Source organism: Lycium barbarum, chromosome 11 (genome assembly GCF_019175385.1).
Source record: "Lycium barbarum isolate Lr01 chromosome 11, ASM1917538v2, whole genome shotgun sequence".
Taxonomy (NCBI): Eukaryota; Viridiplantae; Streptophyta; class Magnoliopsida; order Solanales; family Solanaceae; genus Lycium; species Lycium barbarum.
This window is the reverse complement of record NC_083347.1, coordinates 86,655,542-86,680,144: the sequence shown is the minus strand read 5'-3', so window position 1 is coordinate 86,680,144 and position 24,603 is coordinate 86,655,542. Positions and strand designations below refer to the sequence as shown.

The 24,603-nt window shown below is 39.4% G+C and overlaps 1 protein-coding gene across 1 annotated transcript; it reads right to left on the bottom strand.

Annotated features, from left to right (window-relative positions):
- Positions 1–345: 345 nt before the first annotated feature.
- LOC132619963 (uncharacterized) lies at positions 346–7,963 on the bottom strand. The gene is made up of 3 exons (XM_060334720.1): positions 7,880–7,963; positions 4,134–4,717; positions 346–667 (listed from the first exon to the last, which is right to left on the bottom strand). The coding sequence occupies exons 1-3, from the start codon at positions 7,961–7,963 to the stop codon at positions 346–348; spliced, it is 990 nt and encodes a 329-aa protein (XP_060190703.1).
- Positions 7,964–24,603: the final 16,640 nt, after the last annotated feature.

Sequence of the window (24,603 nt, the reverse complement as noted above, 5' to 3'; positions counted from 1 at the left end):
TCACCTTGTTTATGAAGTTACTTAAACTGATTGGCCTAAGATCAGAAAAAGTATTAACTGATTCTTTCTTAGTAAGTTGCACCAGGTTTGTGTGAGTAATAGATTTTGGAAGAGAATTTCCATTGAAGAAAGACAATACCATACTATACACATCTTTTCCAATAATATCCCAACACTTCTGATAGAATATACCTGAAAAACCATCTGGACCACAAGCACTTGATCTACTGAGATTGAAAACTGCATCTTTAACTTCCTTCATGGTTGGTACTTTTCTAAGTTGTTCATTCATACCATCATCAACTAGAATTGGACCATGCTCTAGAAGACTTTCTTCTACTTGATCTAAATTCTTCTGAGTGAACTGTTTTCATAGAATGAGATTGCTTCTGCAGCTATTTGATCCTCCGTCTCAATCCAATCCCCTTCTGAATTCTGAATTTTCCTGATCTGTAGATTTTTCCTTCTTCGTTTCACAACAGTATGAAAGAACTTTGTATTCCTGTCTCCCTCTACAAACCAGTCAAGACCAAATTTGTGTCTCCAATATCCTTTTTCATAGTGCAAATATTTCTTCATTTCAGTCTGGGCCTTCTGCAATGCACACCTATTGATAGGAGAGGGTTCCTCTTCAAATCTGCCTTCTTTAATTTTGACTATTTCCTCCCTAATAATAATTTGTTTGAAAATATCCCCATATGTGAATCTTGTCACGCCCTCATCTTGATAGGGCATGATGGGTACCCGACTCTCATTAGAGTCGAGCGAACCCTTAAACGTTCGCTTTACCAAAACCTGTCATTTCAAAAACTTTAAAACATGGAACTTTTCCAAATAGAGATCATTATCTTTATACAGATTATGAAAACTTTCAATCAATTACGTACTTTTTACCAACTGAAATCATCTGAGAATACATACTCTTATAACATCTACAAATGATTCGCACTTCTCGACGCCCTATCCACAGGACACTGTCTGCAAAGTCTCTAACATATACAGAATACCTTGACATAAGTACTTTGACCCGGCAACACTCCGAACTGAGATGGAGCTCATCAATCCCGCTGGAACACCTTTAGCGAAGTCTTCTACTCATCTGGGTGTACCTGTGTGGCATGAAACGCAGCCCCCGAAGAAAGGGGGGTCAGTACGGAATATGTACTGATTATGTAAAGCGGTACAGAATCATAAACAAGGAAAGGCGTAACAGTAAACCAGTTTAAGAGCAAGCCGGGAGTAACCTGGAACAACATTTTGAACCGTGCCATGTAGTGCCTTACATCACTTCCAGCATACACAATATAAATACAGCATACACAAATTCTAGAATACACAATCTAAATTTAGTATCACAATAGTCCCATCGGACGGCCGCTTCCGGCTTAATAATAATGATGGCCCCTTCGGGCATGCTACTTCCGGCATAATAATAATAGTCCTAGCCCCTTCGGGCATGCCGCTTCCAGCATAATAATAATGATGGCCCCTTCGGGCATGCCGCCGGCATAATACTAATGATGGTGGCCCCTTCGGGCATGCCGGTTCCGACATAATAATGATGATGGCCCCTTCGGGCATGCCGCGTCCGGCATTATAATAAAGATAGCCCCTTCGGGCATGCCGCTTGCGACATAATAATAATAAACCTAGCCCCTTCGGGTATGCCGCTTGCGACATAATAATAATAGTCCTGGCCCCTTCGGGCATGCCGCTTGCGACATTAATAATAATAGTCCTGGCCCCTTTGGGCATGCCGCTTGCGACATTAATACTAATGATGATGGTGTCAACACAACTTAATCCACAAATATCAATACAAAGAAATAATGCTATGGAGTGCAAACATAATTCGTAATCGAAACGAAATAGTAAAATCTCGCACCCCCTTCGGAGTGGTTTTGAAAGTCTAAATAGTAGAATCTCGCACCCCCTTCGGAGTGGTTTTGGAAATCAACTTATGCTTCCTTTAGTACAAAACTAATTTTTCTCGAAATCATTAGTAAACCCTAAACACGTTTCAAGTTAATCCGAGTTAGCATAAGAAAGTTAACAACCATATGCACGAGCAGAGTAGTGAGAAACTAAATGCACATAAATCAACTTTTAAGACTCAATGGATAAGTATACTTACCGACGCCTGAAGACTCAGAAACAAGTTTCGGGTCAATCCGACTTAGTATAAGAAAGTTATGAGCGTTTGAAGTACAGAACCTTCTACGAACGTTTCAGAAGCTATTTTTGGAAAATTAAAGCAACAGTCATACCAAGTACCTTTCAAATATCGTTATAGACATCATTCATTATAGAAACCTCTACGACAATTTTCAAGCAATCCGAGACCATCTACGAAAGTTAGGGACATTACTACTTACAGAACTCTTTAGACTTTTCTTGTTATTGAATCACACAATAAGCTCGGCTATAATAAGTATACTGACATCAAGAAGTGAATAAGAATCACTAACAAGCTCGGAATCAAGAATAGAGTTACCCCAAGATAAGTATCATAGCTTACTTAGCTCTAGGACATGCCAAAAGAAAGAAAGGGTAAGCTTTACATACCTGTCCCACGTCCAATTAGCTACGCTTATTTGTCCAAACTTGCTAGTCTACATTCAAGAGAATTGACATAATCATTAGACTCATCGACATATGCTTGTCTTAGTTCTTCAAATGAATTCATTTATATTCTGCCGAAATTTTGGCAGCATTTCCCCTGTAAATACACCATCCCCGAGAATCTAACTCGGCCAATTTATCAACAACAAATCCGAGAATTCAACTCGGTCAAATTATCAACAACAATACCAACAATCATATCTCCAACTTCAACAATTATTTCAAATGCATTCTAACATTAACAACCCTTGTCACATAATTCAACGGCTTTTCATTTATATCCAATTCAGTCACATGTGGTCAAGTTAACACCAATGATCCCACATTCAAGTATTAATCCGAAATCATTCTAACATGGTTCAAGAATACTTCAAACAATTCACATAATGTTCCAAACAACCCAATCAAGATATTACTTCGCCCGAAACCTTCCAAATTCAACAAGAACAATAACAACACATTTTCTTTCCTTCAAATCCATGAACTATACCAATAATTCACACACTAACAACATTATTTTCCATAAATACAAGAGACTACATTCAATCCACTTTGGCTTCCAAAACAGCCCACAACAATTTCAACTTCAATTTGAATCATTAAACTCTCATTTTCATCATAGAATCCATGACGACAACAACCAAAATACTAGATAGAATTAATTCATTCTTGCCATACAAGGTAGCCTATATTCGGCCACCACCCCCCAACACACAATTTTCATGGTTTCCATCCATTTCCACACACTACAACATGTACAAAACATTCATAACATATGAAAAAAAAGATTAGACCTTACCTTTCTCACTTCACTTCTTAACTTGGCTAGGGTTTGTAGATCACCCAAATGAGTGCTTGGCTTGTTCCAATAACTACTCCACGTTAAAGAGAACATTCCAATTGATTGGAATACAAGAAGAAAATATTTTTTTTGATCAAATCTTTTCTAGGTTCTTGGTCGGCCAAGTATGGCCGAATATGGCCCCTCTTTTTTTGTCATGAAGGTTCTCCAAGTTTTCTTGATATAAAAGATGAATATCTCTTATTTTTTGGCCACCACTTATCCATATATATAATTAGGCCCTACCAATAAAAATATGAACACATGTCCCTTCTCCCTCTTTCTTGAAACTTCTTAAAATAAAACAAGAATAAATAATATCTTGCTATGTAAGATTTGGTCCATACACATAATTAGCTCCATCAAATAAAAATGTGGACACATACTCCCACACATGCCACACGGCCATAGTGACTTCATGACCATTTTTTTTTAAATTCCCATTTTGCCCCTAGCCTTCCACAATATTACCATGAACCTCCTTGTGAATTTCCCTTTTTACCCTTAGCCTTCCTCAATATTTCCACATCAAAAATTTTCATAAACAACTTGTATATTAAACAAGATCAAAATATAGCCTTGTCCTTAACTTCTTGCAATTGGCTTGAATTATCCGAGTGTACAAAATACGGGATATAACAAATCTACTCCATGGGGACAAGGTTTGTACTGATTTTGATCTATTTCTCCATAAGTACATAATAAAGGAGCATGATCTGAACCTGTCCTAGCGAGATGTTCCACTTCCAAGCTGTTAAACCAATCTTGCAAAGGAGCATTAATGAACATTCTATCCAACCTTTGAAAGATACAATCATCTCCAGCTCTACCATTCCACCATGTAAAAGGGCTGCCCTTAAATCTAATCTCCTCTAGTTCACAAGAATTCACAGAAAAGGCAAAGTCCTCCACATTTTGAGGCTGAATAGGGATGCCACCAATATTTTTCTCATCATTCAAGACAACATTAAAATCATCACCAATCATCCATGCCTCAGTGATGGTGTTATACAAATGATACATGTTGTCCCATAATTCTACCCTTTCAGCTTCATCACACTTTGCATATACCAGAGTGGTATACATAGTTTTCTCCAAATCCTGGAAGAATGGTCTCAGTGTCAATTGCTGAACTGTGTCTGAAATCACCTCTACATCAATATTAATGTTAACAAAGCACCAGATCTTGCCACTACAATTTGAAAATGCATTAGCCATGGCTAATCTATTCCTGTATCTTTGAATGTATCTAGCCTGTTGAAAAGGTTCCATCAAGGCTATCAAAAAGAACTTGTGATGTCTGTGAAGCATTTGTAGTCTCTGAAATGCTTTTTGAGTCTTCACATATATAATATTCCAAATAAATGACTTTAACATCATTTAAAAGACGGTTTGCTGACTGCTCTCTTTGGTAACACCCTAATAGGGGGTTGTTCTTCTGCTGGACCATTCTTATTCATCTTTTTTTGCCCCTTCTTTTGCCCTTTGGTACTGGAAACTGTTATATCCCGTATTTTTGCATATTCGGAAAACTCGAAATAATTGACTTGCAAGAAATAAGGCCATAATTTGATTTTTATTTAATATATGTGTTGTCCATGAAATGGTGACGTGGAAATATGGAGGAAGGCCAAGGGCAAAATTTGAAATTTTGGAAATTAGTTTCGGGAATTACAAAATAAGACCTATATTCAATTGGACTCAAAAAAACAAAAATAGAGAACAAGAGGCCCAAACTAAGGGGTGGCCGGCCAACTACATAGGCCCAAGCCCATGGGACATTAACCCAAGTCATAAAATAGATAAGGGACATGATTGTTCATTCTAGAACAACCAAGATCAGAAAAAAAAAAAAAAAAAAAAAAAAAAAGAGCAAGTGAGAGAGAGGGCCTCTCAGCCGAATTGAAGAAAAAAAAACAAATTTTTGGAGCTCAAATCTTTGGTTCAAAATTCATCTCTTTTGAATTCCTACTAAGCCCGGAACCCTCTTCAACGGGATATAAATTTCGAGGCAAGAAAGTATTTTTTTTACCAAGTGGAAAAAATGGAAAAGGTAAGAATTCTACTCCTTTCTTATGGAAAATTTAAATTGTTATAGTGAGTAGAATTTAATGAAAAATATGGAGATGTTGTGTGTGGTGTGTGAGCCGTGTGTGTGTGTGTGTTGTGGTCGTATGGTGTTTTTGTGAAGGAAGATGAATTGAAATTGTTTGACATGTTAATTATGTTGTTGTGGCCTTGTGATGTGAATGGAAGATTAATGGTTCTAGTTGGCATGAAATTTTTTTTGTTAAGTTGTTGTCGGAAAGTATGTGATTTTATTACAATTTATGTAATTGTGGGAATGGAGTTGTAAGATACAAATTGTTGTTGTTGTTGATGAAATTGGAAGATGGAAAATGTGTTGTGAATGTGGTGTCGAAGGTTGGAGGTTTCGGGTGAATTATGGTTTTTGGTGGAATTGTTGTATATTTTGTAAAATGATATGAAATGCTTTTGAATTGCACTTGAATGATCTTAAATTGGTAGTGAGTGTGTAAGTGTCGATATCGACTTGAAAATTTGTAGTTGAATTAAATGTTGATGAATCGTGTTGAAAAGGAAAGTTACTAGTGTTAGAATGTGTTTTGAATTGATTATTGATGTTATTGGTATGGTTGTTGGTATTGTTGGTATGGTTGTTGATGAATTTGGCCGAGTTTAATTCTCGGGGATGTTGAATTTACAGGGGAGGTGCTGCCGAAATTTCTGTAGACAAGTACTCATTAGAATTAAACTTCTACGTACTTGTAGCTAATTTTTGGGTAATTGATAATATTATTGTAGCTATTGGAGAGCCCGAGACTTGAGTCGGGATTTGTTGGCAAGTGATCGAGATTTGGTAGTGAGCGATCGAGGTATGTAAAGCTTACCTTTCTTCCTTTTTGGAATGACCTTTATGAAATAAACGAATGACATATATGTATGCTCTAAAGAAAATTATACTCCTAGAGCCACTAGGATGGCCTATGTCTTTGATTTCCATAAACTATTCCATATGACTTGACACATGCCTACGATGTTTGAAGTATTAGTCGATACGTTTCCGGATGTGGTTTGAGAAATATTTGATATGGCCTAAGTTTGGATATGTATATTTTATATATGTGCATATGATCCTAAGGCTCCGTTTGAAGTACCCTATAATGTTATTTGAAAGTTCCTCAATATGAATGATACTAAATTTTCAGAAAATAACCTATGATGTGTTTTTCGAAAGTTTTGTAATTTGGAAGTTCGTAACTTTTGTATACTAATTCCGATGGACTCAATGCTTACCTTGAGCCTTCTAATATCAGTATGCATATGTATTTATTCGTCAAGTCTTGGAATACATTTAAATATGTATATGCATATGGTTTCCGCACTACTCCGCTCGTGCCTACTACTATGATATCGTTCGCCGGATCCCGGGCCGGTTTTGTGATCGTGCGCACTGTGTGATATTCGACAGTATGATGTGTTACGGTTCCCGAGACCTCGCCATAGGGCCGGGTACCGCTTATATACGGTGTTATGATGTGATATGGCATATGATATGTTCTGGTGTTGTGATATGTTACGATGATACGATATGTTCGGGGATTGTACGGAGATATGAAACCTTCTGGTGTATGATGTGTTGTGGTACCAGCGTCGGAGTGGCGGCCACGTTCCTGAGCCTTATGCATGATTTTTATTTGCATGATATATGTATATGTTTTCTGCACAGATTTTGATATACTCATTCTGTATCCATATTTTGTACTCCCCACTTCGGTTATGATTCAGATTTCTGTATTTCATGCTTTGCATACTCAGTACATATTTCGTACTGACCCCCTTTCCTCGGGGGCTGCGTTTCATGCCCGCAGGTACGGACGTTCGTTTTGGTGATCCTCCAGTATAGGATACATATTCTGCCACTTGGATTACTCCTTTTGATCCGGAGCTCATATTTTTGGCACATACCTTCTGTTATACATATCCTGTTTATATATGACTATTTGGGTACGGCGGGGCCCTGTCCCGTCATATGTTTCTGTCATGGTTTGTAGAGGCCTGTAGTCATATATATGGGTCATGGGTCATGTTTGTTCGTTGTGATTATGATCTGCGTCTTAATGCGGTCCCGTTTGTTATTATGGCCAAAACGGCCCCTCTGTTGGCATATGTGTGTATATCTGGGCAATGTCTATTCCGCCAGCCTACAGGATTGATATGATGTTTCTGTACGGGCGACCGCTTAAGACGATATTTGTTTCCAGTATCGGCTTAAATTAACCTATGTTAAGTTTGATTAAGTCTTTGATATGTCGATCCGGTATGTAAGTCTGTTTGGGTGTCCAAGTAGGGCACCAGTCGCGGCCCACGGGGCTGGGTCGTGACAGAAACTACTTTAGAGACTTTAGGAGAAACACCAGCCTGCTTATATACCTTCCCATTCACTAAGTTAACCTGCTCTTCTTTGTCCTTCTCCATAATAAGATTCTCCTTATTCTCCTAAATATTCTCTACATTATGAGACACCAGAGCATGGAGCACTTTGTTGGGAGAAAGCTCGTTATTAATAGATAAGTTGTTCTCATGAACTTTTGTCACTAATGCCAATTGTGCCCCTTCATTGATACCTTGCTACAATTCCCCACCAGACCTTGGAGTATTGTTGTTCACCCTTTTACTTTTTAGATTGTCAGCCTGAGAATTATCTGATACCTCGATAGAATGAGACACCATAACACTATCATTAATCACTATATCCTCAGTACCAACACTATCTTTGTTAGCTGTTGGTAGCTCTAACTCTTCAGAAGAAATACCACCAGACTGAGCCACTGCTATACCATTGATGTCACTTGGAATATTAGTATCATGAGCCTCTTCCTTGTCTGTTGATCTTCTATTCTCCATATTGTCACACTCTGATCGTATCTTATGGCTACTAGTAACTTTAACATAATGTTTAATGGGCTGATTCTGCATTCCATCTGTGTCCACAACACTATGATCTTTCTTTGCAACCTCCACTCCTGTAGAATCTCCTACCTCCTCAATTTCTTCTTCATGTTGTGCTATATCCATGTGACTATTTAGCAATATCACATTGTCTACAAGTTCTTGATCTTCACTATTGGCTGAGCCACTCAAATTCTCAGTTGCTTGAGTGTTATCTGCATTAATGAACTTCTCCTCTATCTGAGTTATTTTAGATGCTTCCACACTCTTAGGGGTTTAAACAGTGTCTGCCTTATTAGTTTCTTGAGCTGCCTCCCTTGTATTTAGATCATCTTCTTGCCTCATCTCCTCATCTTCTTGGATATTGGCTAAAACTACAAACTTGTTCTGATTTACTAAACCATCATCCTGCACACTTTTATCCTGAACCTTGTAAGGCTCCTTCTGAACCATTGCTCTACCAAGTGTAGGATTTTGCTTTGGTTCTCCTTTATGTATTTTCTTACTTGGATAAGTAACCACTTTCCCACTAGAGATCACTTTTGGTACATATTGTTGCACTAGTCTTCCTCTATCTCTTCTGTGCTGATCATTTCTTTGATTGACAACTCTCTTTTGATCCTCATTATTCTGCTTTGGCTGCTCTATCCTATCTACAGGTTCAACAACCTTCTCATCTGAAGTAGTAATATGTAAATCCTTCTCTAGTTTAGGATGGAGTACTCAACACTCCTCATTTTCATGTCCTTGTAGCATGCACTCAGTGCAATACTTTGGAAGATAATCATAGTGAATCTTTACCTTAACATTCCTAGTTTGTTTTGTAACTTCATCTTCAATCTCCATCATAACAAACTTTGGTGAATCTGATCATAAATCCACCTGGACCTTCACCCTTGCACAATTTAGCCTTGTCTTATTAACAGTAGCCAAGTCAAGATGCAAAGGTTTACCCACAGCAGAAGCAAGTGAGAACAAAGACTCCTTGACAAAGAAAGTAGGCAAAAGATTTGGAAACGAGATCCATGCCATGGCAGTAGTAGTTTCTTCATCAATCTTGAAATTTGAATCATAAATAAGAGGCCTCATCTGATATGTATAACCATATTGTGACTTCAACCAAAAGGAACTCTTAGAAGACAATATGATAAAATCCTCCATTAACGTGCATCGAATCAACACATGTCTATTTCTAAAAAACCCTACTTGACATTTACCCTTAGTCCTACATTGCTTAGGAATAATATTACGAAGTTCTTCTAGTTTAGGCCACCCATAAGAAAACTTACCCACAATAGCATATTGTAAATCTTCAAGAACTTCCATACGAGAAACTTCACTCGACGTCCACTTCACATAAGGAATACCTTTAACATACGTGATATTTTTGAAAGGAATGGGATCACATTGAACCTTGGACAACGAATCTTCCATGTTCATCACTGTTTGGGCATAGTTGGTCGTATGACTAGGGTTAGCATGTGGAGCAAATGGAAACGGGGCTGTAGAAGAAGAAGCATGGGCAACCGTGTTGGGAACGGGAGGGAAATGTGCCTGTGATGAGAGTGTCTAGCGGCCTTGGCAGCCATGAATGATTACTCTAGGTTAGGGTTTGCATGGGAGAGGAGAGTGAAGAGAGAGTTTTTGGAAGATTCCTGCGGTCCTTTTTACATACTGGTCTTTATTTGTTTTCCCCATTAATACCCCATTCTGCGAAGTTCTTCATTGTTAACATATGTCACGACCCAACCCGCCATGACTGGCGCTCGACTAAATCCTAGTGGGCGAACCAACACACAAGATCTCTATTCATTCAAGTCTGATTTTATATAAACAGGTCAAATAATTATACTCATTTACACATCAAATAAACTGGGTAAGTCATGCCATAAAATACTAACACAAGTGCGGAAGTCTAACTATTACAAATTCCCCAAAATCCGAAAGTCATCGTACAGGACTCTAAGCCAAAAACAGGTCTAAGAACTGAAATCTATCTAATAAATATCCATAATGTCCAGAATAAGAAAAGACATCAGAAGTAGAAGATCTTCGGGCAGCCTAGCATGAGAAGGAGCTCACCCTAAAATCTGTCAGCAAATATCCTCCAAGCTAGATGTGAGGACGAGTAGCGGTCTCTATATCAAAATCTGCACGCAAAGAATGCAGCAAGGTAGTGTTAGTACAAACACTATGTACCGGTAAGCATCATAGGCCAACTAAGATTAGTGTCATGCATATCTTATGAAATCACTAAAATAAACAACCAGTCAATCATACACGAATATCAATACATTACAACAAGTCAACCACAGACGAACACAACAAATCACTGAATTTCCAAGAATCACAAACACGTTAACTACAACGGAGATAAAAGTACAACATCCCCCCACTCGCTGTACACACATGCTAGCTAATGTCATAACTCAGTAGTCATGACCTGCAGGGGACCCATGGTGTCCATGTACCACTCGTTCCGGAACACTCCTCGGACACGAGCACAATCTCCGCTCTGGAATGAACCTCGGACGCGGGATACTAAACCTCTCATTTTCGGAACTAGCCTCGGACCACGAGCCCATAATCTAGGCCACATATGTGCCTTGTCATACCTTCTCAATATCCATATTCACCTCATCTTTCATGTCACAATACTCTCGACAAGACTATATTAACTTCTCATCACAATACAACCACTGTAGATTAAATCACACAGGAATAATGGCATGAAGCCTACACAACATTCAATCATAAACACATAGGAGCTTAACCACACAATATCATGTAATGAATACTAGACATGCTTTCTCCTAATTAAATCACAAACATACATTCAACTAACCAAAGTCTAACTCAAGTAAACCGTAACCTACCTCAAAGCAGAGCTGGAACAATGCAAGTCACTCTTCTACAGCCTTTCCTTTGCTCAAGGCCTCAGAACGCTCAAAGTCTAGAATTAGAAGGCTCAATGAGCCATAATACTCAATCACAAGTTCCAACGCAAGAATAACCTTCCCTTACCCCATTCCAAAGGGGTGGATGATTTTCTAGGTAATAAACAACCTATCTAGACCCTTAGTAACATTACTCATCACTTTACAACAACATTCTATCAATATTCCCATTACAAGCAGTTTTCCATGGCAAGACACCATTTTTATAGAACTCTAGGTCTCCAATCACTTAGTTTATGTCTCTAAATTTTCAATTTATGACAAATAGCAACTAACCAACTCATTTAGATGATAACTAAGCGATAATAATCATAACCCATCAAGTTTAGAAGTTTCATTAATATTCTAGGGTTTCTAATTCAATTTCACCATTAAAGACCCATGGGGATGATTACAATAATGAAGGGGAAAGGAATGATAGAATGAAAGCAATGGAACTTACCTCACAAGATTGTTTTGCCCTAGCTTGAAATTTCTCTCTGAGTTTTTGTTGAGAAGTGTGTTGGGGTGTTATGAATGAGAAAATAAAATTAAGGCATTTAAAACCAGGCTATTGCCTCCCGTCGACCGCTGCGACGGTCGCTACGCCGCTGCAGCGATCCCGCTATAGCGGTCAAGTGACAACTATAGCGGTCCCCAACTTTCCCGCCTAACCGCTATGGCAGTCGGTTCCCCGCTATAGCTGTACCGCCATAGCGGTCCACCTTCCGCCACAGTGGCCACCAAAGAAATGGTTGGGCGCTTGCAGTGGTTGAGTCACCGCTATAGCGGTACCGCCGCAGCTGTAATCCCACCGCTGCAGCGGTCCAATCTAGGCAGTGAGGTCGGTTTCTATCCAATGTTTCCCCCTATCACCCCACATTTCATCCAAGGCCTCAAAACACAATACGAAATATGCATATATGCAAAAAGAAGCCCTATAAATCCTCCTGCGGCCTCAGAATTCTCAATGGAGTCCTAAATTTCCATAACAACCGGAAGGGTCGTTACACTAGATATCAATTAAGACACCATTCGTCCCCGAACGGACAAGGATGAGAATATAGGGAGGAGTTACCTGATTCGGCGAAAAGCTGAGGGTATTTACTATGTATATCCACCTCTGTTTCCCAAGTGGCTTCTTCCACTGGTCGATTCTTCCACTGAACTTTTACAGAGGCTATTTCCTTGGACCTCAACTTGCGGATATCCCTGTCTAAGATAGCAATGGGCTCTTCCTCATATGACAGATTTTCATCTAACAACACCAAATCCCAAAAAATGATATAGGAACCATCACTGTGGTACCTCTTCAACATCGACACATGGAACACCGGATGGTCGCCCGATAACCCCGGAGGTAGAGCCAACTTGTAAGTGTGAAGACCCGACTAGGGGCCGCGACGGGTACCCGGGGCTAACCACCGAGCACCACTCGTTCTACTACTCATCATACTCATTAAGCGTTCTTTTATCAAATTCATACTCGGATCATAGAAAAATCATTTTTTTTCATTTGAGAACATAAATACTTTTATATACATAAGCCTTTCGGCTATCAAAATAATATATATACATAATAGCATCCTTGTGAGACCATATAACCCACACTTCATATCTACGAGCCTCTACTAGAGTGCTAGACATAGGGACGGGATAGGACCCCGTCGTGCCCAAAATATACAAATATACACAAATGAATAATCAAGGCACATCCGGAACAATGGAGTGCTCTCAAATCAGCTACTAGCCCCCACGAGTCTGGATCAAGATCACCTCCCTGTCTACCTGTGGGCATGAACACAGCATCCAAAGAAAACGGACGTCAGTAGGAACATTGTACTGACTATGAGAGGCATAAGCAATGAAAATATGTCAATGAGATAAAGGGAGCCTCAATAAGGAGCAACTGTATATAACTATCACTTATAAAAGAAATAACATACACTGGCATACTCATAATCATCATCATATGATATATGCATAAATGTATAAGTATAAGCTGCCCGTCCATACAGGTACGGTGTGATAGTAATTAACCTGCGTCCAGGCCTCCCGCGTCTAGGGTATAAGCTGCCCACTACAGTGGTGTGTGTCTGCCCATCCATATAGGCACGGTGTAATGTCATGAACATATACTCATCATAATGCATGTATAATAACTCAAGGATAGCTATACTTTATCCGGGTGACCTAAGGTCGCGAACCCCCAATTCCATTGTGGAACATTTTTAAGTATTCTGCCTCACCTTGAGGGAAATAGTATATAAGGTGAGTAGTTACAATAAATGACACCAGTAACGTCATAGGAACATCATATCATAAACTCTAGAATCGTTATAATAAACTCTTCATCATCACTATTGAACTCATAATGTATCTCTTATCTCATGTGGTTATTCATGAACACGGCTATTAGTTTTCCGGAATGTAGGAAATTCATGAAGAGGAAGGAAAAGTCATGCTATAGGATTCATGCCATAGAAAGAAAGGACTATCCTCACATACCTTTTACGTTTAACTAATCTGTCGCTTACTTTTTCTCCTTTAATGCCCACGTCTCTACCTTCAAGAGAAGTCGCATTAACATTAGTTAATCGGCTATAAGAACGTGTTACTATTTCTAGGGAAAATTGGGAAGCATTTCCTTTGTTTATACAACTTTTCCCATATTCTATATCAACTCCCAAACGCTCATAACAACATTCACAATATCGCAAACAACAATCATCATTCATCTACATTTCCCACAACTCACCATTTCCCTTCACTTTCTTCACAATTATAATTATAGCTCACTATCGCGTTTTCTCATATATAATACTTATCCCATGTTCTAAATTTCATTAATAACATAACTATACTCGTAACACACGAAGAATCATGATTCATATTAAGCTTCAACTAAAAAATGTCACTATTCTCATATTTGTAACCCATTTTCTATTTCCTTCTATAATCCAGGTCTTTCAACCCCTCAATACTCTAAATAACATGAATTGATCATAAAAATTACCTTTGATAGTATAGGAATGGGTTTTGCATAGCAATACTCAACTTGAAGAAAAAACCCTAGCTTCAATATCCAAAGAATTCTTGTAGCTTATTAACCCTACCAAGACCTCTAGCACATGGGTATCTTGATTCTTGCTTAATGATAATTAATCTCTCATGGATTTTGGCTTGGATTAGTTTATGGAGTGCAACAGAGGGTTTTTAGAGAGCTTTTGGATCTGATTTGGTATGATGAATGTCAAAATGAAGTGGACTAAATTATATAAAGGGGAACTTAAAATCCCGTCAGGCAATTCTACGCCAATTTTGATGGGCCGTCAAAATTCCTACGGACTGTCAAAATGGTCCGAAGAAATACCCAGTCAAATATGGGTCACTGTGACCATTTGACGCTAGGCTGTGTCAATTTGACGGACCGCAGAATTTTCTGCGGGGCGTCAAAATTCCTGCGGGCCGTCAAATGGTCCGCAGAAATTTTCTGCTCAGACAGTCTGTCGTAGAATGGCCATAACCTTTTACTCAGATGTCACATTGACGAGCGGTTTGTTGCGTTGGAAAATATACTTGATGAAATTCAATTTGGACAAAAGAAATACACCAAAACTCCTCATATTCTAGGAGATATTCCCCCACCAATTCGGACCAAAATTCTGTCCGAAATGTTTGCCAAGTTTTACCAAAGTTCCCACAAACTCCATTCCTTTATTTGTTTGTTCTTAAATCCTTCCATAGCTCATTTCATGGGCTTAAACCCCTATAACCATAATATGGGAACATGTAATCTCATATATCCTAAGGTAACTCCCGTTTCCGCGATTAGGACAACTAGCGTCTAACGAATCTCAATGGACGAAACTACTAGGTGTAACATTCTCCACCTCTTAGAAACATTCGACCTCGAATGATAGACTCTTGGGGATTCTACAGAAATTTCGCCAAAGTTTCCCCTATAATATGGCACTACCATCCTGTCACAACAACCCATAATAAGATTCCCTCACAGGGCTACAACACAATATCAAAATATCTATGGCCACACACGACCAAAAGAATGAAAAGTAAGCGTACATACCTCATCGTGTTAGTGTTTCATCTCGAATCTCTCCTGAGGGTTGAAATAAGTGCGGATATGTGGATTTCATTTTCTCTTCCGCTTCCCAAGTCAATTCTTCTCGGTTGTGATTTCGCCATAAGACTTTGACTGAAGCAACTTCCTTATTTCGAAGTCTTCGCACTTGCCTGTCTAAAATGGCAATGGGCACTTCTTCATATGTTATCTTTTCTGTCACTTGCACATCATCAATTGGAACAATCCTCGTAGGATCTCCAACACATTTACTGTCACACCCAGATCTTACTAGGGTGTGATGGGCAACCGACCCCATATTCGGAGCCGAGCGAACCCGCTGACTCTTATTACATACATAATCTCTTTGGACCTTTAAATCAAATAAAAATGAAATACATAGTAAAGCCTTCAGAAACTTTTCTTTCATCGTACTCAGATCAAGTATAATCTGTAATCATAATGGATCTGTAACATAATACAATAAGACGCATCGGCTGATGGAGCCGCTTACAAAACTGACATCCTATACCCACGACTCTGTCTGCAAAGTCTCTAACTCCAAACAAGACATCATAGCATAATACTATGACCCGGCAACACTCCAGGGCAAATGGAGCTTGCCAACTCCGCCGGAACATCTTCTGTAATGGCTTCTACTCATCTGGGTGTACCTGCGCGGCATGAAACGCAGTCCCCGAGGAAAAGGGGGTCAGTACGAGCAATGTACTGAGTATGTAAGGCATGAATAGTAACATAGTGAGGGATGTAAAGTATGAATAATAACAGAATGGACATATAGGGCATACCATAAGATAAAAAAGCAACCTGTACATATGAATGCCTTTTGGCGGAACCATGCATGCTTAGTGCTGCAGAACGTGCAGCCCGATCCATATATACATATATTATATTGCTGCGGAACGTGCAGCCCGATCCATTTATATATATTATATTGCTGCGGAACGTGCAGCCCGATCCATTTATATATATTATATTGCTGGGGAACGTGCAGCCCGATCCATTTATATATATTATTTTGCTGCGGAACGTGCAGCCCGATCCATTTATCCATATATCCCGCGTCCGGGACGATATCATATTGTACCAACTGATCAGGTGGCTATGCGTCTATAGCGCCTCACCGTTTCCCTTACCCCATATACATATACATATATCATGTAACAGCATGCAGGAGAGTCCAAAGAAAATCATGTATCTATCGGAGTGACGTAAGGTCGGTAACCTCCGAATATATTATGGAATAATCATCATGACTTTGTCTCACCTTGAAGGAGCAATTATTATAAGATGAGACTAGCAACGAATAACAGCGTTAAGGGGACATAGAATAAGATCATAACCACGTTTCGAGTCAATCCGAGTTAGTATGAAAAACTTATGGACGTTTTAGTACAGAACCTTCTACGAACGTTTCAGAAGCCATTTTTGGAAAATCAAAGCAACAATCATGTTAGGTACCTTTCGAATATCGTTATGGATCAAATCAACTAGAGCTTTTAGAACCATATGTACGTATCAAAATATATCAAAGACTCAATGGAATAATCAAACGTGCTATCATTTGAAAATCAAGACATTATTCACATCAATTATCTCTCGAATGCCATTCGGAAACGTATCAAATAGAACTTCGGACATCGTAGATACACATCAAAACCATATGAAATAGCTTATGGAAGTCAAGAATGTTAGCCATCCTAGTGGCTCTAAGAATAGGAATTTCTTTGAAATCATACATATACGTCATCTGCTCGTTTCATAAGGATCATGCCAAAAGAAAGAAAGGGTAAGCCTTACATACCTGTCCCACGTCCAATTAGCTACGCTTATTCGTCCAAGCTTGCTAGTCTACATTCAAGAGAATCGACATAATCATTAAACTCATTATCATATACTTGTCTTAATCCTTCAAATAAATTCATTTATAATCTGCCGAAATTTTGGCAGCATTTCCCCTGTAAATACACCATCCCCGAGAATCTAACTCGGCCAATTTATCAACAACAATACCCACAATCATATCTCCAACTTCAACAATTATTTCAAATGCATTCTAACACTAGCAATCCTTTTTACACAATTCGACGACATTTCATTTATACTCAATTCAAGAATACTTCAAACAATTCACACAATATTCAAAACAACCCAACCAACATACTACTTCACCCGAAACCCTCCAAATTCAACAAGAACAATAACAACATATTTCCTTCTTTCAAATTCATAAACTACACCAATAATTTATACATTAAGAACTTCATTCTCATGATTATGAGAAACCATACTAATGTCAAATTAACTTCTTCAACACTCCCACAACAATTACAACTTCCTTTCAAGCCATCCAACCTTCATTTTTATTATGGAATTCACAACTACAACAATCAAATTACTAAATAAAATCAATTCATCTTTTCTACACAATACAATCCCATTCGGCTACAACATCAACACACACATGTACCATGAATTCCATCAATTTCTACATACTTCAACATACATAAATCATCCATAACACATGTAAAAGAGAATTGAACACATACCTTTCTCCACACACCTCTTTACTCGGCTAGGGGTTGGAATTTGCACAAAGAATGGTTTGGTTGCTTCAACAACCACCCCACGTTAATTAGGGCCTTCCATTTGGTTGAAATACTAGGAGAAAATAATTTTTCTTGGTTAATTTCCATGGACACATATTTTGGAATCATGGCCGAATGGCCTTTGTTTTCTTTCTCCAAGTTTTCTTCTTGGAGTTTTCATGAATAATTGTCTTGCTTTGTGAGCAATTGTCCATATATATATATATATATATATATATATATATATATATATATATATATATTTAGCCTCATCAAATAGCATATGGACACATGCCCCTTCTCCCTTTTTCTTGAAGTTTCTTAAAATAGACAAAGAAGACTAATTATCTTCTTATGTAAGCTTTAGTCCACACATATATATAATTAGCCCCCATTAAATAAAAATGTGGACATATGATTATATGCCACACGGCCAACATGGCCCCTTCAAGAACCTTCTTGAATATTTTGTGAAATTCCCATTTTGCCCCTAGCCTTCCACAATATTACCATGAACTACTTTGTGAATTTCCCTTTTAACCCTTAGCCTTTCTCAATATCTCCATACTAATAAACAACTTGTTCACTAAAATTTTTTTTGGAAAATAGTCTTGCCTTTGACTTCTCGTAATTATCCGAACGTACAAAATACGGGCTATAACATCCTCCCCCCCTTTAGAACATTCGTCCTCGAATGTTCAACTGATCTTATGGGGTCTTATAATACTTCAGGAGGGTCCTTCTTATAGTTGTCCTTTTTCTTCATACTCTTTCCTTAACTTTCGCCCTATTTCCTTTATGATCGAACTCCTCGGTCTTTACATGAGTCCTTATTTCGTGTCATGGGTTTCCTAATACACTGCGCCAACTTATTATCCTTGTCCTTCCCAGGTCATCTTTTCTCTTCGTATCGGCCTCACGGTACACTTATAGTCATTTCACTTCTACTTCTTACGGGTATCCTTCTGATGTGCCGATATGCTTTGAACTCTGGCTCCGAGCTAATAATTTTTCCTTTTCTGGAGCCTGAAAATGTTGTGATTCCTCTTAGGTCTAATATAATATGTTCTCCCCCCCCCCCCCCCCCTTTTAAGGGGCTCCTTATACGCCAACAGCCTTCGAGTACCCTCGTTTACAGTAATTACCTTATTCCTCGTCTTTCTTTCCCACTCTATGCATATCATATCGAAACCTCTTACCATAAGTTTTTCTTTCATTTTATGACCATATCATCACTTTGTCAACATTTCCATACCCGTCCATCCACCATTAGTCCCTTCCACCCATTTGGCTCACTTACTCGTAGTTATCCTTTAACTACGCGTTTGTATTACAGCTGTACGTCCATATTTTTCGAGCGTCCCGCTACTTTTGCTCGCAGCACAGAATCATTACAGTTTACACCCTCTCTATCCTCGCTCATCGGACTTTTAACTATATTTATGATGTTATGACCGAGCGGTCTCCCATGTGCATTCCTCTCACCTCATTTTATTTCCTCTAAGATCAAATCTTTCAGACCTCACATGAATTCTTGCTCCACACCATTAATTTCCAAATCAACAGCTGTTACACCTCGGAAATTTCTCGTTGGAACGCAAGTAAATGAACTAGTACTGCATGCAATTGGATGTGGACGATTAGAAGGAGAAGTCTAAGAAACATGAAAAATTGCAGATTTGAAATCTGCCCAGTGGTCGTAAAGTGCAAATACGGACCGTAAATTGGTATACGGTCCGTAAACTGGCAGTCATAAATTGGCATGCAAGACTTCAACTTTCTGCCAGTCAAGGAAATGGTAAAATACGACCTGGTTTACGGACCGTAAAGTGATTTACGACCCGTAAACCATGATCGTAAATCACCATGCAAGCAGCCAAAGTTTCTGGTTTTTGAAAAGGTTAAAGACGACCGCGAGGGACGAACCGTAAAATGGAATACGTGGTCAGTTTACGACCACTATTCACTGCAGTACAGATTTTGCAATTCATTAAATAAAGGGACCAACACTTGTTTTATTTCATTTCCACATTACACACCTTCTCTCTAAAACCTCTATCTACATTTATTAACCAATTTTTCAAGGATCATAAGTCATCAACAACATAAAACAAAGTGAATCAAGAGTAAGAACATCATCAAAGGTCATCCAAGTCAAGAAATCCAAATAGAGAAAAACTAGGGTTTTGCTCAAAGTGGTGTATTATCAACTAAAGCTTGTTCCTACAACTTCTAAGGTAAGATTCATGATTATTACATGATGTTTAAGGTATTGGATAATTAAAATACATGGATTGTAGAAAATATGGTAAGATGGGTTATGAATGATGAATAGTGACATTTTGAGGAATAGTTTGAATTGAATCATGAATGTAGTTGTGTTGTGATATGAACATGTTATAAATGGTATTAAGATCATGAACTAGAAACTTTAGGCGAATGGACGAATTTGGGTGTTATGACCTTGAACATGGGTGAATTAGAAACAAATTGAGAAATCTAGATAATGTGGATAATGTGAATGACTAATGGCCATTGTTATGATATTAATGAAGGTATAAATGCTAACATTGGAAGGGGACGTGCAAGTGTAGAATAGTCCGACGAAAAGGTATGTAAGGCTAACCCTTCTTTCATAAGGCATGGTTCTTTGACCAATTCTCTAAATCCTCTATACGCGTATGTTGCCTTCAATTGATAAATTTTCCGAGCTTGTAAGCTCACGATCCTTGATACATACTACGATTGCACTACGCTCCTCGTATGACGAGTAGGCACATGATCTAGATGTAACGATAATGAAGAGGATAGTAATGATGACGATAATAATAATGATGCTAAAGGTGCCTATGGGCTATTATACGTATGTGTGCCTATACAGGGCTATAATTAACCCCGAGATTATAATGTCGGGTAGAATATATGTATATGGATGTATATATATGCATTTATATGATTACGTAATGCGCGCACACATCTGCAGATGGTACAGATAACCCTGAAGCCTTGGTAGGGCCAGGTAGAAATAACATTGAGCCTTGGTTGGCCAAGTATGTATGAAACACCGAACCTTATGGTCGGGTACGCTATGTATGTATATAAGTGTATGGCTATGTATATAATATGAATATGAATGTGAAAATACTATGTATATGAATGCGAATAGGGGCATGTATACGAATACGAGCACTATTATGAAATACGCATGGGAAATGGAAAGTTCCTATGAAAGGCAGGTAAGTGCCATGATGATGATATTATTGTCTTCCCTCCTATGCCACTTCATATATTGTCTATGATGCTTCTATATTGATGTTGATCATGCTTTACATACTCAGTACATTCTTCGTACTGACGTCCTTTTGTTTGTGGACGCTGCGTCATGCCCGCAGGTGCACAGGGAGACAGACTTGATCCATAGCTGCTTATTCAGAGATTACATAGCGGAGCTCCATTTCCTTTGGAGCCATAGCTTTTGGGTACTTATTCTTTTGTGTATATAGTTATGGGCATAGCGGAGTCCTGTCCCGCTCATGTGATATGTTTTACTCTTCTTAGAGGCTCGTAGTCACGTGTATATGGTTAGATATGTCTGGCCTTGTCGGCCTATATTTTGTATATCATTTTGTTGGCCTCGTCGGCCCATGTACATTGTTGTGGCATAGATGCCTATGATGATTGAAGATGTTGTCGTCCAATGGGACTAGCATGGTCGATGCTTAGAAATGTATGATTAATGATGTGGGTCACCTAGATGCAAGTCTAAGTGTAAGCTAAGGGGTGCCCGTGTGGGCTAGCACCGGGTGCTCGTCGCGGCCCCCTAGTCGGGTCGTGACAAAAGTGGTATCAGAGCAGTTCAGTCCTAGGGTGTGTCTACGAGCCGTGTCTAGTAGAGTCTTGGTTATGGGTGTGTTGCGCGCCACACTTATAAACAAGAGGCTGCGGATATTTTAGGAATAAATGACCTTCTTTATTCATAATAATCGTGCGATAGAGCTATGATGTAAGAAATTCTTGTTCCTTAATCGTGTGTTGTGCATTTCAGAGATGCCTAAGAAGAAAAAGGCTACAGCGGCCCAAAAGGGCAAGACAGTGGTAGAAAAGCGGGCTACAAGAGCACCGCCACCGGTAGTAGAGGAAAGTGAGTCCCAGAGTGTGGCTCAATCTCAGTCCTCCCAGACAGTGCCTATTACTGGGGAGCGTGAGGGAGCCTCATCCCCAGCTCCAGTACCTCCAGCTCCTCCACCGGATGCTTCTGGCCAAGATGTGAAAGAGGCCATTAATTTGTTAACTCAGTTGGTTGCGGCCCAGACTCAGAGGCAAAGTTCAGGGCGTGGTGATAGGGCTGTTAGTGCGAGGGCCCGTGATTTCATTACTTTGAACCCTCGGGAATTCTTTGGGTCAAAGCCGGAAGAGGACCCTCAGGACTTTATTGATGGTATGTTGAGGACACTCCGATTGATACATGCTTCAAACACCGAGTCGGTGGAGTTAGCGTCATATAGATTGAGAGATGTCTCGATCCAGTGGTATACGGTGTGGATGGCTTCACGGGGGGCCAATGCACCTCCCCTGGTATGGCAAGAGTTTGTTGATGCCTTTCTCCGTCATTATATGCCTCCGGAAGTTCGGCGAGCTAGGGCCGATAAGTTCTTAAACTTGAGGCAAGGTAGTATGAGTGCCCTAGAGTATAGCCTTCACTTTAACTCTCTGGCTAGGTATGCTTCAGCCATGGTAGCGGATATGGGCGACCGGATACACCGATTTGTAAAGGGCCTGAGGCCACACTTGATGGATAAATGCTTTACGGCGTCCCTTCAGGACGGTATGGATATTGCACGCATTCAGGCACATGCTCAGAACTTAGAAGAAAGCCTACAACAGCGAAGAAGTGAGTGTGAGCAAGATCGGGGACATAGCAAGAGAAGCAGTTCCTTAGACATTCAAGCTATTCAATGACCAGTGCATCTCCTCGGTTTCCAGGCCAGAGCCTTGATAGATCTGCCCGTTCAGGGCCGAGTCCCAGTTATTCAGGACCTCAGTTTAGAGATGATTCAGGCCAGTCGAGGCCACCTGTACCACGATGTTCCCAGTGTGGGAAGTTGCATTGGGGTCGATGTCGATTGGGCTCGGATGGTTGCTATTCATGTGGTCAACCAGGCCATATCATGCGTGATTTCCCCTCAGTACAGGGTAGAGGTAGGACCCAGCCATCAGGGTCGGTAGCCGGATCATCAGCATCTGTACACCCTACGGGGCCAGGTTCACATGCGCCAGTCGGCCATGGTAGAGGTAGAGGGAGAGCTCCCACTTCTAGCGGTCCTCAGCACCGTATTTATGCATTGGCAGGACGCCAAGATCTTGAGTCTTCTCCTGACGTGGTCACAGGTATATTATCGATATTCTCTCATGATGTATATGCTTTGATTGATCCGGGCTCCACATTATCATATGTAACTCCATATATTACGGGTCGATTTATAATTGAGCCGGAGTCTATCAAACCTTTTGAGGTGTCTACACCCGTGGGTGAATCGGTAATAGCTAGCCGAGTATATAGAAATTGTGTGATTGTGATTTGTGATCGTCGTACTATGATTGATTTGCATGAGCTAGAAATGGTAGATTTTGATGTCATTATGGTCATGGATTGGTTGGTTTCTTGTTATGCCAACGTTGATTGCCGGATGAAGATGGTTCGTTTCCATTTCCCGGGAGAACCAGTGTCAGAATGGAAAGGAAATACGGCATCACCAAAAGGTTGGTTTATTTCCTATCTAAAGGTGTTATATCCCGTGTTTTCACACGTTTGGAAAAATTTGAGATATCTTTGATTTGTGAGAAATAAGGTCAAAATTTGATTTTTACTTGACATAGGAGTTGTGCACGAAAGAATGTTGATGCGGGAGTGTCGAACAAGGCTAAGGGAAAATTTGGGATTTTGGAAATTAGCTTCGGGAATTACAAAACGAGATTTTTAGCGAATTGGGCCAAGAAAAATTTGAAGGAAAATTTAGGCCCAAGACCACTAGGTGGCCGGCCATGATCCATTTTGTAGCAAGCCCATGAGTTAATTAGTTAGTCATGTGCATGGTCATGTGACAAGTCTAGATAAGAAGACCAAGTCTTCATCTTTGTTCACTTAGAAACTTCAAGAAAGACACAAGAGATTGAGAGCAAAAATAAGGGCCTATTCGGCTTGGCCATAGAAATTTTGCCCTTGAAAATCTTGCTCCAAAATTTTTTCCCTTGGTGAATTTCTACTAAGTTGAGGTCCCTTTATAAGTTGGTGCAATTGTTTTGAAAGAAAGAACACTTGTTTGTTCCATATGACAACTTGTTCAAGTGAAGAAAATTGAAGAAAAAGGTGAGAATTCATTCTATGGTGTTATGTTATGAAGGCTTGTTATGTTATGTTATGTTATGAAGGCTTGTTTGTGTTGTAATATATAGAAATGAGTTGAAAGTATGGAAAAATTGAAGTTTGCAAAGTGGGTATGGAATGTAGAGTGTGGCTGTGTGTGTGTGTGCTTGTATAAG

Bases quoted from the DNA above. Each gene is read 5' to 3' on its own strand.
- LOC132619963 (XM_060334720.1), bottom strand. From the start codon at position 7,963: ATGGAGAAGGACAAAGAAGAGCAGGTTAACTTAGTGAATGGGAAGGTA. The intron at 4,718-7,879 runs GTAGTTTCTGTC...CCTTTTCAACAG, and splicing joins TTTCTCCTAAAGTCTCTAAA to GCTAGATACATTCAAAGATA. The intron at 668-4,133 runs GTACAAACCTTG...AATTATTATTAG, and splicing joins GGAGAAATAGATCAAAATCA to GGAGGAAATAGTCAAAATTA.